The sequence below is a fragment of the Corylus avellana genome, chromosome ca4 (assembly GCF_901000735.1).
Source record: "Corylus avellana chromosome ca4, CavTom2PMs-1.0".
Taxonomy (NCBI): domain Eukaryota; kingdom Viridiplantae; phylum Streptophyta; class Magnoliopsida; order Fagales; family Betulaceae; genus Corylus; species Corylus avellana.
The window spans coordinates 13,450,172-13,466,072 of record NC_081544.1 but is presented as its reverse complement, the minus strand read 5'-3'; the positions used below and the strand labels follow the sequence as shown (position 1 = coordinate 13,466,072).

The 15,901-nt window shown below is 41.4% G+C and overlaps 1 protein-coding gene across 1 annotated transcript in view; it reads right to left on the bottom strand.

Moving 5' to 3' along the window:
• LOC132178786 (outer envelope protein 64, mitochondrial) overlaps positions 1-15,901 on the bottom strand; it is a gene marked incomplete in the record, with an annotated part of 63,040 nt that overhangs the window by 29,796 nt on the left and 17,343 nt on the right. Inside the window, 2 exon segments of the mRNA XM_059591336.1 lie at positions 7,418-7,618; positions 7,710-7,844. Coding sequence (XP_059447319.1) covers positions 7,418-7,618; positions 7,710-7,844 — 336 coding nt within the window.

Below are 15,901 nucleotides of genomic sequence, written 5' to 3'. Positions count from 1 at the left end.
CTCCTCAGAACCAGCCGTCAGACGAAGAACCTCCGCAAAGGAGCGCCCAGGGTGACATCCAGAGATGGATTCTCCCAAACCAAGCTTGAGCTGCGTTCCCGGAACAGGGTGCGTAGGGGCTGGAGGACCCAACAACCTCCGCAACTCATTTGCAAACCGACGCCATCCCCTCCCTCCACGGCCCGCAGGTAGCCAAATGATTCCTTTACGACCTCCCTCAGCAAAAACGGCCACCTCCAGGAAGCTACCTGCCTTATTGACCCCCCCATGCACCATCAAAGCCTTATCGCCCTCGCGGTATGACTTGGCAATATCAACCTTCAGCAGAGATTGACTCGCCTCCTCGACCATATCCACCAACCATGAAGCACAAGAATGACTCACGAAAATTACCCCTACGAACCCTTTTCTCTTCTCCAACCGAAGATCAGGACACCCTTCCCTCGCTGACAGGTAGAAGGATTTCGCTTCTATGGAGAAGCGCCGTTCCATAGCGGCTCACCAGAGCCTAGCGCACAGCGCCTAGCGCCGCCGCTAGGGCAGAAAACTATCTTGCTAACCTAACTGAACTCTCTCTCTCTCGAAGCACAAACTCTCAGGACAATCCACTGCATTGGTTTTTGAAAACTGAAAAAATGCCAAAAGTCCACCTCATAACGGATACCTTTAGTGAATAATTTCCAACCTTGACGAATGTGCTTCCATAAGTCCACACCATGGGAACCCGAAACCTCCTTTGTGCACCATCCACCCTCCAAATCTTCATATTTAGCTTTGATAACCTTATACCACAGAGCCTCGCTCTCATTCGCATATCTCCAAAGCCATTTACCCAGTAGAGCTTGATTAAACTGATGCAACTTACGAATGCCAAGCCCACCGTACCGAAGGGGATGACATACTTGATTCCAATTTACAAGATGCAACTTAGGCTCATCTCCCATCCCTCCCCATAAGAAATCTCTTTGAACTTTCTCAAGTCTTTTTGCTACACTCATAGGAATCGGAAACAGAGACAAAAAGTAAGTCGGAAGATTAGAAAGCGTACTCTTAATGAGAGTTAAACGACCTCCTTTAGAGAGATACAATATCTTCTAACCTGCCATCTGACGCTCCATTTTTTCGATCACATCATTCCACATAACCTTATCCTTATACCCCGCCCCAAGAGGGAGACTCAAATACTTCATCGGCAAATCGGCAACACTACACCCAAGGATATTACCTAAAACCCCTATGTTCTCCACCTCAGCAATAGCCACAATTTTAGATTTTCCAAGATTCACTCTCAAACCCGAAACAGCTTCAAAACAAAAGAGAATGAGACGCACATACCGGATTTGCTCGATGGAAGCTTCACAAAAGATCAAAGTGTCATCCGTAAATAAAGAGTGAGAGACCACTAACTCTGATAACACCCTATTTCCCACCGAGAAACCAGTCAAAAAGCCTTGGTCAACCGTCATATTCACCATCTTACTCAAAGCCTCCATAACAAGCACAAAAAGTAATGGAGAAAGAGGGTCCCCTTGCCGAATTCCCCTCAAGCTATTGAAGAAGCCTTCCGGAGAACCATTCACAAGAATGGAAAATCTTACCGACGTAATACACCACTCTATCCACGCCCTCCACCTCTCGCCAAAACCACACCTATGCAGCAAATAGAACACAAAATCCCAATTCACATGATCATAGGCCTTCTCCAAGTCTAATTTGCAAAGAACACCTGGCACCCTTGACTTCATGTGACTATCCACACTTTCATTTGCAATAAGAACAAAATCTAGGATTTGGCGACCCCCAATAAAAGTATTTTGAGAGTATGATATGATCTTACCCAACACAGTTCTCATCCTGATTGCAAGAACCTTAGAAACAATTTTGTACACCCCTCCCACCAAGCTAATAGGCCGAAAGTCCATCTCCACTGCATCTGCCTTTTTCGGGATCAAGGAAATAAAAGTTGCATTCAAGCTCTTCACCAACTGTCGTCTCCGATGGAACTCGGCAAAAACCGCCATAACATCGTGTTTGACAACACCCCAGCAGGCTTGAAAGAAAGCCATGGAGAAGCCATCCGGACCCGGAGCCTTATCACCATCCATGCCTTTAACCACCTCCCAAACTTCCTTTTCCTCAAAATCTCTTTCTAACCATCTATTATCCTACTCATCTATGGACAAAAAAGGCTGGTTGTCCATTCTAGGCCGCCACGTGCTTTGTTCCAAGTATAAGCTTTGATAATACCTCACAATGTGATCTTTTACCTCAGTTGGATCATCGGATAGAACGCCATTAATACGCATCACTTCCACACGATTGAACCTGCGATGAGAGTTAGCCATCTTGTGAAAGAAACGAGTAATGCGGTCCCCCTCCTTGAGCCACAAAGTTCTCGATTTTTGGTGCCAATGGATTTCTTCACATAGCAAGGTGTTCTCCAATTCTTTCACCATATCCACCTTTCGAACCTTCTCCTTCTGTGCTAGCCCTCTTTCCTCTGCCAGCTCATCCATCTCCTAAATACCTCCCAACAACTCCTTTTTCTTTCTCCCAATGTCCCCAAAGACCTCCTCATTCCACTTTTTCAAATCCAATTTGAGAGATTTCAATTTCTTAGCAAGCACAAAACTAGGTAAACCCTCAAACGAGTAAGACCCCCACCAAGAACTAACCTTATCAATAAAACCTTCAGCTTTAAGCCACATATTTTCAAATTTAAAGCTCTTATTACCTCCACAAGGGGCCCCACAGTCCAATAATAAAGGGAAGTGATCGGAAATCAAGCGCTGAAATCTTCTTTATGACACTGCAGGGCAGTGATCTTCCCAATCCGAGGAAATCAAGAAACGGTCAATTCTAGACCAGCTCTCATTTTCTTGATTATTAGACCACGTAAATTGACCCCCCATCAAGGGCATGTCCACCAAGTTGTTCTCTGAGATGAAATCCGAGAAATCTATCATGCCAGTGGAATAGTAAGAAACATTGGATCGCTCACTAGGGAACCGAACGATATTAAAATCTCCTCCAAGGCACCAAGGAACCTCCCACACATTCATCAAACCAGCCAACTCTTCCCATAGGGCCCTTCTCTCCCCATCCTCATTCGGACCATACACCCCCCCAAAAGCCCACTCCCAGTTGTCCTCCACATTTTGAAAAGGCAAGCCAAGGAGAAATGCCCAACACACGCCTCCTTACACTCCACCACCCTCCTATCCCACATCAATAACATCCCTCCCGACAAGCCATTCGACCCTTTAAACTTCCACCCCACATGTTGGCCTCCCCAAAGACTATGAACCACCTTTCGGGAAATAACCTCCATCTTTGTTTCAATCAAACACATTACATCTACTTTCCACTCTTTCAATAGACCGCTAATACGCAACCTTTTTTTGAGGGCATTCAACCCTCTCACATTCCATGCCATTATGTTAAGCTTCATGATCCACCAACGTGCCCTTCTCACAATCCTTGAACTCCTTTAATCCTGCTGGGGCTGGAACATAGGCAGAGATGCCTCCCAAATCAGCATCACCCTGTATCCTAGAAGCTTCGATAGAGTTGAACAAAAACTCCAACTCCCCTTTCTTCCCTTCATCAATAATACCAATTTTAGGGCAGAATTTGAGGCAATTATTAACTACCCAACTGGAAGGCATCAACCCTGGCCCTAAATCCTCCAACCCAACAGAATCTGAGATACTTTCCTCTTCCAAACTAGAGCCAGGCCCGAAAGGCTCCTTTGCCGGCATACACTCCACTCCTTTTTTTCCCTCAAGAAACTACGGACTCGTACTGCTTGCCTCCCCCCGACAGAACTCCTGCGAGCAGCTCCCCCTACCATTCTTTTGTTCCGACGAGAGGGTATCTCCACCAGGAACTGATCTGTGCCCACGCCCGTACCTGCCCCCACATCTCTAGTCTCCACAGTACACATCGGTGAGGTCTGGGTCTGTTCCGGCCAGAATTGCGTCTCCTATAAGTCAACAAGCCCTTTCCCTTTCCGGTAGACTGAGCCTTGATCGCCGAAATGGTGGAGACTCTGTTGCTTGGCTTCTCACCGACCATAAACCCATCGCCAACCCATGCAGAAGTGCCGAAGACCTCTGTGAGTATACCGCCTTCCGCTGAAACAGCCCTCCCACCCACAGGTAGAACCTTCTCGGCCAGCAACGACGTGTTCTCTGATTGTGTCAATTGTGGTCTCAGCTCTAATGAATTTTCCTCAACCTCCTCCCTGATTGCCAACTCAGCTGAAAGACATATATCTTTCAGTCCAACTCTCCCTGGGCTACTAAAGCAGCCCGCTCCTGAGCCCAGCAATCCTTTGGGCTTAAAAACTACTCTTTTTTTCACCTTCATCTTGCTGTTGGGCTTTGAGCTCAGCCCACACTTTTCCTTTCCTTTCCAAACTGAACATTGCTGGCCTACATCTTTCTTATCTCCCCGCCCAAGCCCATTGCCCTCCAACTGCTTGAATACTCTGTCAAGTTTTGTCAATCCCACGTCACAATCCTGTTTCAAACATCTCAAAGTCTCCCTCACGTTGAGGAGCTCGACATGTACAGCAGAGTAGGTCTGCCCAGCATGGTTCACCACTCCCTTCCGTCCCTTCAAGTGCACAGAAGCTGACGTCGACGCCTTCTGCCCTGCCGGCAATGAATTGCGACTCGCCGGAGCTCCTATCGGTGCCCCCATGCATCCTCCATTCTTCACGCTGTGCCTACCAGCCTCTATCGGACCTTTATCAGACCTCGCCGGCAAGGGCAGCTTCGTCGGACCCATCCCAGAAACACCGATAGCCAATGCCGAATCATGGGTCTTCGACAGAAACACCGCCTTGCTGCCATAATCTTGAGCTTGCTGCTTCCTGTGTTCAAAGTCTTCTTTCGGCTCCCTACTCACTCTGATCTTCGGTTCTTGGAAAGAATTGCAGCAATCCTTGGTTGACTTTGATGACATTCTCAGTGTATCCGCATAGCTTCTTCTTTGCTTCACCTCCTTATCTCTCTTGTCTTCCCTGAATACTCGGTGCTCACTTACGCCTCGAGACTCACAAAGAGATGTGTTTGCCACTCGCATTTCCTTGACGAAATGATCCCACCCAAACCCACGACATCCTTCAGGAATGATGATTGAGCCACACCTCCTTCTTCCATCAAATTCCTTCACTGTCAAAAAACATCCATGCCTGTTTGAACATTTCTGAGCTATTATTCTAGGATATCTAGCTCTAGACTGATCCCAAAAAACTTCTGAATTATCGACAGCCACCAGAGCCTCACCTATTCGCACCATCCATGCTAACTCGTCCTTTTTCATGAAAATTGACCTTTTGAATCTATTACTCCTCTCCAAAATCCTTACCCCAGCTGCCCCCACCTTAATCAAAACCTCAAACTCCTTGGACTCCACTGACCACCTCCTCGAACCAGCCATGACACAATCTAATACTAGCACAGAACAGCTCTCACGCGCCCCCCACGCGCCGACACAGGCAAGAGAGAGAAGAGAGACTCAAGAATTTCACTGTAAATTTCACTAAAAGTTCGGTATTTACAGGTATTTCTTGGCAGAAACAGACAAAAACTACTTGTCTGATTGCCTCTCAGCCTCTGACATGTTCACTCCATAAGCACATAATAATTCAATTTATGCATACATAAATCTGCGAAATTGGTACAGAAATTCTGTGAAAAGGTTTACCAATTTATGTATGAGAAATGCTACTTAGCAATCTCAATTGTCCATCTCCTAGCATTCTCTTCTTTTGTTTTTTGTTTTTCTTTTTCAAGAAAAACAAGTGGATGTAAATGTGCCACATAGATAAGAATGCTACGAGATGGACACTTGAGAATGATGAGTAGCATTTCTCTTTATTTATACATGACATCTGGAGCAGGAAACTTACTTCAGAGCCTTACATGATTAAGCGGCAGAAAGAAGATTCAATGAGAGGGACAGACACGGCAGTTCTTAAACAACTGTAAATGATCAGCTCTAAGAGCATTCCCAGCAGATTCCCTATAAGGGGGTCTGTTCCCTAAGTTTAGGAAAAATGTCAAAAAAATCGTAAAAAGTCACCCACAGCAAACTCCCTATATGATTCCTTAAACCATCAGATGCTACAGTGGAACCCAATGTATTGGGTTCCACTGTAGCAATCCTAAAAAAAAAAAAAAAACTCTCTCTCCTCTCTCGTCTCTCCTCTCACGTTTCTCTCTCACCTCTCTTTCTCTCTGTCAATCGCACCTCATCAAACAGCTAGAGATTTTGGCAAGTAATTTACGAAATTGCTGCCTGAGCTCTGCCGGACGACACCCACTCTCCGTTCTCCCCCATCCGAATCCTACTCGTCGACGACGCCTCGACGCTGGAGCTCGCCGTGGCGCCATCCGATTGCTTCGAAAACGATTGTCTCAGAGAAGTTGAGAGTGTAGGATTGGAGTTGGGATTTGGGTTCAGTTCTTTTGGGCTTGAGCTCTGATATTCTAGCAATCAAATGCAAGAACACTGAGCTGAGAAAGAAACAAAAATTTTAGAGACTGGAACGAAAACATCAAATACAACCAACCACAATAAGCCAAAATAACGAAACGCTAACCTGCAATGGAGAAGACGCAAATCGGAGAAGAAAAGGACGAAATCACAGATGGATAGACCGGAGAAGACCACACAGAGGAAAGAATTTGTTGTTGGAACTCAAATCTGTGCGGTCTTCCCTCACACTCAAATCTGTGGTTGGAACTCAAACTTGAACCATCGGAGAAGAAGAAAATATGAGGGAGAGAGAGAAAGTATAAATTAAAGGAATAAAATATAAAAAAGGTAAAATAAAAAAATAATATTTTATTAATATAGGGAAGCATTTAAGGAAGTTATTGGGGTGCATATTGACATAGGGAAGCAAAAAGTAGTTTGAATCTTTAAACTTAGGGAAAATGATCGGGTAGCTACTGGGAATGCTCTAATGTCTAATCCCCAGCCAGGTTATTTCACTTTGCAAAGAACAACTGCAAGACATTGAATCTCACTAATAGCCTGGTTCAGTAAAACTCAACTACAAGCAGAGTGCACAGAATAATTCATTTCCATCCACGGAAAGGACAATCTTATTGGCAAAAGGAAAAAAAGCAAAGACACTAAAATGTTACTCTGGGTTATATCTCGGAAAGGAGGCATTAATGCACACCAAAGAGTATCATGATGAGAGGAGAGGTCAAAATCCAATCCAAAATCTCATGCAAAAGGTGCTGGTATGTACCATTTGAGCAAGAACCCAAACACAATATGTTGGAAGATGCATCATATGATCAATAATAAATAAATTAAATAAGTTTGCACTGGAAACATTTCATTGTATGAAGTGTTAATATTACAGGGTCCAAAATACTAGGGGTGAACATACCTTTTCTTTCAAGAGTTGAGAAGCATCTATGTTACCATTGGTATCTGGCAACGGCACCAAATTAGATGCATTGCTGGCTTGCTCTTGGAGGGATGAATACATATCCAAGACCGTATCAAGAAGAAATTTATCAGCACCATGGAAAGTGATAAATGAAACAGAGATTGGACAATCATTGTGCTTTCCTAATGGAATGGCAACCTGCCAATAGAATGTAAAATAGATGTATAGTCTCCCAGGCTACAGAAAGAAAACATTGAGATAAAAACTGACGCAACAAACAATAAGTTACCTGACAGCACCCAGACATGCTAGCGATGCTTGATAGCGCGAATGCACGATCATGGAACTCAGCAGAAAGTTGTTTCTTCACATTGAGTTTTAATGGAGGATCAGCCACTGTGGGAACTACTAATATACCATCATCCTGAAAAAATAAAGCATTAACAGATAGAAGCAACATGAGCTGCTTTAACATACTGACAAAAAAAAAATAACACATACAACGACTGTTTGACTTTTGCAAAAAATTCCAAAAAAGAGAAAAAACAATTGTGAAACTATGAAAAGGGTCTCTCTCTCTCTCTCTCTCTCTCTATATATATATATATATATAAGTGTATATATATATACATATATGGGACAAAATTTAGCTACAAACTGGTTTGTAGCTAATTCATACAAACTAGTCTAGTAAAATGACATGTGTCCTTTTGCATGTGAGAAGCACATGTTTTTTTAATAGCATTAATAAAGAAAACATGTCCTTCTCACATGCTTTAGGAACACGTCACTTTATTAGAATGTATGAATTAGCTACAAACTAGTTTATAGCTACTTTCTGTTCATATATATGTATACACACACAAACACACAGACACACAAACACACATTCTGAAGACAACAAAAAGAATGACAACCAACCCTGAGCAAGAAATGACAGGGGAAGAAGTCCTCTTTATCCAATGGAGATCCTTTTTGACAACATGAGAGCCAGCAAGATTGTCCTGATCATGATGGAAAATGAGAGCGCTTTTTGATGAAGCTGGATCAAGAAGGCGAGAAGCTTGCCAATCAATGACAAAGACAAAATGCTCGGCTCGTAGTTTTGTTTAGTCCCCCTTATTCATTTGTTCTTAGTTTAGTTATCTCTTGTAACATCTTTTCAAAAAGAGTCTTGAAATTTATTTAGTTGTGTGCTTTTGTAGTGAAGTTCTGTTTGATTGAAACTTCTCAAAAAAAAAAAGTTTCTGTTTGATTGAAATGACTGATACATGGTGTTATGAAGTTCTGCTATCTAATTTCATGGGAGAAAAAACTTCCGGCTGTGGAAGAACACACACACACATATATGTATGCATGTATATGTATGTTACTCTGTAAATATACTGATTCCCAAACCCTGAATATTTTCATTTTCAGGACTTTTACATCTTAGAAGGATCTGCAATGCTGAAGAGCCACATAAAAAAGGTTGGTCACTAAAAAAGTTTGTGAATAAGAGATGAGTATATCTAGTCCGTGTTCGTAGCTTCTCAAATCCCTGTCATCAAAAAATACACTTTTTCACCGTTACTATATGGGCTTTAACTAAATTCAAACAGATGGTAAAGAGTTGGATGGTTTGTTCAGTTTCAAGGTATATTTCTTTGCTGAACCATAGTAGTTAGCTTGGGATTTCCCAAAACCAAACACCGTGTCAAAGCTGTAGAATAATTGGTTTGAGCCAAACCATTTCGTTGGCTTTGAATTGGTCAGTTACAAAGGGGGGGGGGGGGCCGGGGGGATGTCATTAAATCCAATATAATGTCACAGGTTGGTTTGATTGGCTTCATGCCCGTGACAGGAGCTGTATGAAGGCAATTTGGTATGCTACCTTCTTCACCACCATCGTCGTCAGTATTCTAGTGGTGAACAACACACCCAACTAATGGCTGCTGAGTTTTCTCCGATTCCCTAATGTGAAAGCACATCTAAGGAGGTTGTTGTGGTCAGTCGGTGTTGTCTACGGCGATTCCCTATGAGTTCACCATAATTTGTGGTGGTTCTCGGCAATTGTCATGTTTTGGTTTGTTCAGTGGTAGAATCCCGAGTTTTGATAGTGTGTTGATTTGTCAATGGATCTGGTGGGTACTGCCATGGTGGTTGTCGATGGTTTCTTTTTTTTTTATTATTATTATTTTTTATAAGTAAAGGAAATTTATTGAGAGAGCAAGGGGGCAACCCAAGCACAGAGAAAGTATATAAGAGAAAAACACCCAAAAAATCAAGAACGAGAAAAAATAGTACAAAAATACGCAAAGCTAAAAACAAGGAGGGGCAATAGCAAAGATCCACTCAAAAACGATTTAAGAAAACAAATTTGTAGATCCAAGCTAGTTCTCTCGCAATCCTCGAAGCTTCAATTGTTCCTTTCTCCCGAAATGCACCACATTAAGAAGGAATGTATACATTGCAAACAATATAGATAGCATTCCGACCAACCCTTCTTTTTCAACAAGCCATGAGATCCACAACCCATCTGGGCATAACCCACTCTACTCCAAACATCTGACATACCATATTCGACAAATAAGATCATCCAGGGTTTCCCCACTCCTTTTACACATATAACACCAATCTATCACTATGATGTGAAGGTTGCGAAGGATTGTCCAAGGTGAAAATTTCTCCTAGGGATGTTTTCCAAGTAAAAAAAGCCAACTTCAAAGGAGCCTTGCACCTCCAAATGCTCCTCCAAAGGAGTCAATGTTGGGAAGAAGAACCTTGTAAAAAGATTTAACCTCAAAAGTTCTTTTCGAGGGTGTCCAACATTTATCATCTCCCCCTGATCCACCCTAGCTGAATACAAGACATTGAAGAAAGAGGAGACTAAGTCCACCTCCTAATCATGCACCAACGTGAAGAAACTAATTTCCCGATGAACCACAACATTACTGACAACCCTAAGGTCAGCCGCCAGAGCATCCCTATTTCGAGCAAGACAAAATAACCCCGGATTCCTTCAAAGGGCGAATGTGAGCATCACTGGTAAAGTTTCTTGACGAAGGTGATAGGGAAGACCCCTGTTTGGCTGTAGTTGTTGGTTATTCCTTATCCCAGACAAGGATACTCCTCGATTTGTTTGGAATAATGGGATCCAAAACAGGGATATCTTATTCTAGTTTTAGAATTCCAGCAAGTCAATCCAGCCCAACATTTGGGCCCGTTCATACGAAATAGATCTTTCACAATTCTCCTATAAAAGAAAAAGAAAAGGCCCAATCCTTTTTTTTTTTTCAACTTGGCCGATCACCTCCATTTAAAATTCGCCCATTTTGACTTAGCAACCCAAACTATTTAGCAGCCTAAAACAATGTTGTTTTAACATTACATCAAACAACATTGTTTTGCCGGCTGGTCTGTCCTTTTTCAAATACTTTTTTTTAGCCGGTTTTCTTATTTTTGGCCGGCTCACAAGCCGGTTAAAAATGTTTCTGGCTGGTTCACTGTTTTTGGTCAACTCAGCTTTTATTTCGGCCGGTTCAGAGTTTTCAAGCTGATTCACGCTGTTTTTGGCCAGTTTAGACACCGGTCACAACTTTCAAGCCGGTTCACATGGTTTTCAAATAGGTTCTTACTGTTTTTGGTCTGTTCAGCCCAGCCCATATTTTGGTCAGTTCACATGGTTTTCGAACCAGTTCTCACTGCTTTGGCCAGTTCAGACTATATTTCGGCTAGTTCATAGTTCTGTAGTTTTCTTCTGGTGGATAACTGTTGAATAGTATGAGATGTACGTTTCTGCAATGCTGCTTACCCCAACCAGTACAACAGTGTTGTATATATATAATCAATTGAGATACAAAACAATTCTAACTTAAACTCTATAACAGTAATACACGTTAAACTCAAGATGAGAACTAGAGTCCTATTGTGAGTATTTTACTTGATGTTTATCTTCCTTGTATTTATCTTCAACTATATCTTCCTTGTCTTTATCTTAGTTTGAATTGTACTAATATGCCCCCACAATCTCGAAAGTGAAGGTCTAACATTGAGATTGGACTTGAGTAGTGTAAACTTCTTGGAGACTAGAGGCTTAGTGAGAATGTCAGCCACTTGATCCTTACTAGATATGAACCGGACATCTAGAATCTTGTGAGCCACTTTATCACATACAAAGTGGTAGTCAATGGCAATATGCTTTGTTCATGCATGAAACATAGGATTGGAGGTAAGGTATGTTGCACCAATGTTGTCACAATGTAGAATTGGAACACTAGATAGAGGAACCCCAAGTTCACCTAGGAGAGATTGAATCCAAGTTAGTTCGGTAGAGGCATTCTTGAGACAGTAGGTTGATTTTGGAGCTCCATGAGAGTAGATTGCTGCCAAGGAAGATGCAATAACCAGACGTAGAACGGCGGTCATTGAGGCATCCAGCCCAATCTGAATCAGAGAATGCAACTAGTTGACATGATGATGACTTAGAGATGAAGAAAGTGTGATCACTTGAGAACTTTAGGTAATGCAGAATGCATTTGACAGCAACCCAATGTGGTTCTCGAGGATCTTGCATAAATTGGGACACTTTGTTAACTGCAAAGGAGAGATTCAGTCATGTGACTGAGAGATATTGTAGAGATCCCACTGTGCTACGGTAGAGTGTTGGATTAGTGATTGTATTGCCTTCATACTTGCTCAATGTGGATGATGAGGACATAGGAGAGGATATTGGCTTTGCTCATTGGGAGGGTGATGGAGTCGGTGGTGGAGGTGGATGAAGAAGCAGCAGCCATGAAAAAAGAGAAAAAAAAGGAACCGACTTTAGTCGTGTGTTGGCTCTAATACCATATGAGATGTACGTTTCTGCAATGCTGCTCACCCCAACTGGTACAGCAGAATTGTATATATATAATCAATTATACAAACAATTCTAACTTAAACTCTATAACAGTAATACACGTTAAACTCAAGATGAGAACTAGAGTCCTATTGTGAGTATTCTACTTGATGTTTATCTTCCTTGTATTTATCTTCAACTATATCTTCCTTGTCTTTATCTTCAACTATATCTCTAGTTTGAATTGGTCTAATAAATAGTAGTTTGCTTCGATTTTCAGTTATGGAATTCTCGTATCAAACATCTAATGTTGATATGATCTTCACATCACTGATGCTCAATTTTCGGCCCTTAAACGGACTGCCTCATCATCTATGGCTACTCTTGCCCAGCCAGTACTCTACCTCATTGTCTTCTCTAATCAACTCATGATCCAAGGGTCATCGATTATGGTGCACCTGACCATATGATTGGTTTTCCACCACCCTTTTTGATTATCACCCTGCTCATTCATCACAAAGTGATACACTCCCTAGCTAAAATTGCAGGCATGGGAATTACACATATCACTTCTGATCTTGATTTACTATTTGCTTTACATGTTTCTAGTTTTTCCTTTAATTTATTATTCATTAGAAAAATTATTAAAACTCTTTAATGTTGTGTTAGTTTTTGTGAATATTTTAGGATCTCCAGACGAAGCGGATGATTGGTATGGGGCATGAAGCAGGTGGTCTTTATTGCCTTAACCTTTCACCTACCTCGGTACCACCATGAGCACTTCAATCATCCCTCTCCTTTTCAATGGCATTGCTCTCCGGGTGATCCCTCTCTACCTGCTTTGAAGCGCCAAGTGAAGGATCTTAGTTATGTTTCTCCTTTTCATTGTGAGTCTAGTGGACTTAGTAAACAACATCATGTGTCCTTTCCTTCTAGGGTTCCTAGTCAGGTTGCTAACCCTTTTGAGTTAGTGCATTCTAATATATGGGGGACCTTTACATGTTACTTCCAATGAATTCAAATATTTTTTCACATTTGTGGATGATAACTCCCGTAGACCTTGGTTGTTTTTAATGCATAATTGTTCCGAATTGTTTACTATTTTCCAACTCTTCCAGAGTGAAATTAAAACTCAATTTGGCTGAAAAATTCACATTTTGTGTCCTGATAATGCTAAAGAGTATGAGTCTTCTTCAATTACTACTAGTTTATCTAGCAAAGGAATTATTCGTCAAACGTCTTGTGCTCACGCTCCACAACAAAATGGTGTGGCTGAACACAATAACCAACATTTGTTGGAAGTTGCCCGAGCTCTATTATTTCAAATGAAAGTCCCCAAAAATTTTTGGAGTGACGCTATCCTAACTGTAAGTTATCTTATTAGTAGAATGCCCCCACCTGTCTTAGATGATTCATCTCTTTATTCTCTCATGTTTCCTTCCTTTCCTTTGTTTTCCTTACCTCCAAAAGTATTTGGATGTAACTGCTATGTTCACAATTTATGTCCTGGATTTGATGAACTTGATGCTCATGCAACTAAATGTATCTTTCTTGGTCACTCTTGAACTCAAAAGGGTTATAGGTGCTACAATCCAACTTTGAGAACCTATTTCACCAGTGCAGATGTTATCTTTATTAGCAGAGTGCTGACTCATCTCTTTATTATCTCACTTCACTTCCTCTCCTTTGTTTTCCTTACCTCCAAAAGTATTTGGATGTACCTCCTATGCTCACAATTTGGATCCACAATTTGATAAACTTAATGCTCAGGCAACTACATGTATCTTTCTTGGTTACTCTTGAACTCAGAAGGGTATAGGTGTTACAGTCTAACTCTGAGACGCTATTCACCAGCACAGATGTTACCTTTCTTGAGTCTACTCCATATTTCTCCACTGTTAGTTCTCCTGATCATTATGTTTCTGAGTCACCTTCTTCCATCCCTGTTCTTGCCCAAGTCTCTTACTCCATACCCAATCTTCCCATTCTGAGTAGTTACTTCCTCAATCTTCTTCTCTTTTACGAGTCTACTCCTTTCACCCACCACCACCAACTTCCCCCCGTTTTCTTTAGATCCACTTTCCCCATTGCAGCCCAACTCTTTGCCCATGGCTCTTAGAAAAGGTACTCGCTCTTGTGTTACTAAGCACCCCATTAGTCATTTTGTTTCCACTCATCTATTATCTCATTCCTTTCCATGTTTTACCTCCCACGTATCTGCCATTTGTAACCCTAAGACAATGCACGAAGCTGTATTTGATCTAGATTGGAGGAAAACCATGAAAGTGGAAATGGCAGCCTTGCATTAGAATGGAACTTGGATGTTTATTCCTCTTTCCCATGGTAAGAAGACTGTTAATTGTAAATGGGTATAAACAATCAAGTTTAATCCTGATGGCACACTTGACCGATTGAAGGCACAGCTGGTTGCCAAAGGATACACACAAACCTGTGGTATTGGTTATGAAGTAACTTTTTCCCCTGTCGCTAAATTTCTTCTGTACATGTGATAATAGCTCTGGCAGCTAATCTTGATTGGTCACTATTTCAGTTAGATATCAAAAATGATTCTCTACGCAGACTTATTTGCTGAGGAGTATCAAGGCAGTGTTAGTAAATTGAAGGCTCTGAATGGCCTAAAACAGTCAATGAGGGAATGGTTGGGGAAATTTTCTGAGTCAATTATAGAATTTGTTCTTCATAGATCATTCAGTCTTTTACAAACTGATGCAGGATATATTCTTTTTGTAGTATTTGTAGATGATATTGTGAATAAAGGAATTGCTAGATTAAAACAATTTTTGTAGCAATGATTTCATACTAAAGACCCAGGTAAGCTTCGATACTTTCTTTCAATTGAAGTTGCTAGGTCTCGAGCAAACATTAATCTTTCTTTGCAGAAATATATTCTTGATTTGCGGGATGAAACTGATCTACTGGGAGCAAGATGTATTTATGTTCCTGTGGATCCAAATAAGAAACCGTTAAAGGATGAGAGGGGATTGTTTGAAAATCCTGGTCGTTATTGCCGGTTGGTTGGAAAACTGAATTATCTAACAATTACCAGACCATACATATCTTATGCAGTTAGTGTAGTAAGTTGATTTTTGGAAGCTGCTAGATTAGTACATTGGGATGCAGTTATTCATATTTTTCGCTATCTCAAGAAAGCTCTGGGCCTTGGTATCTTATACAGAAGAAATGGGACATAACAAGGTGAACTTTGACAAATGCAGAATGAATGGGCAGGTTCAAGAGATTTCTTATACTTACAATACGCCTAAACGCAAACTATTTGATATGATGGAATGTATCCTTATCAATAATTATCTAGTAGAAGATGATAGTATAGATATAAAAAAAGATATGGATCAAAAATATTTTGATTGGAAAATTCTCAATTTTTGTCTAAGAAAGAAGACCAATATTAAGGACTGGGTCCCTTGGAAAGAAAATTTACAACACGGTACTGTACGTTCTTAGAGGGTAATCTGGTCTCGTATAAAAGTAAAAAACAGACGGTGGTAGCAAGATCCATTGCATAAGCAAAGTATAGAGCAATGGCTCAGACAGCAAGTGAATTAACATGGTTACAGAACTTCCTTCAGGAAATTGGTTTTCCAACTGCTACTCCTATGTCACTGTTTTATGATAACCAAGCT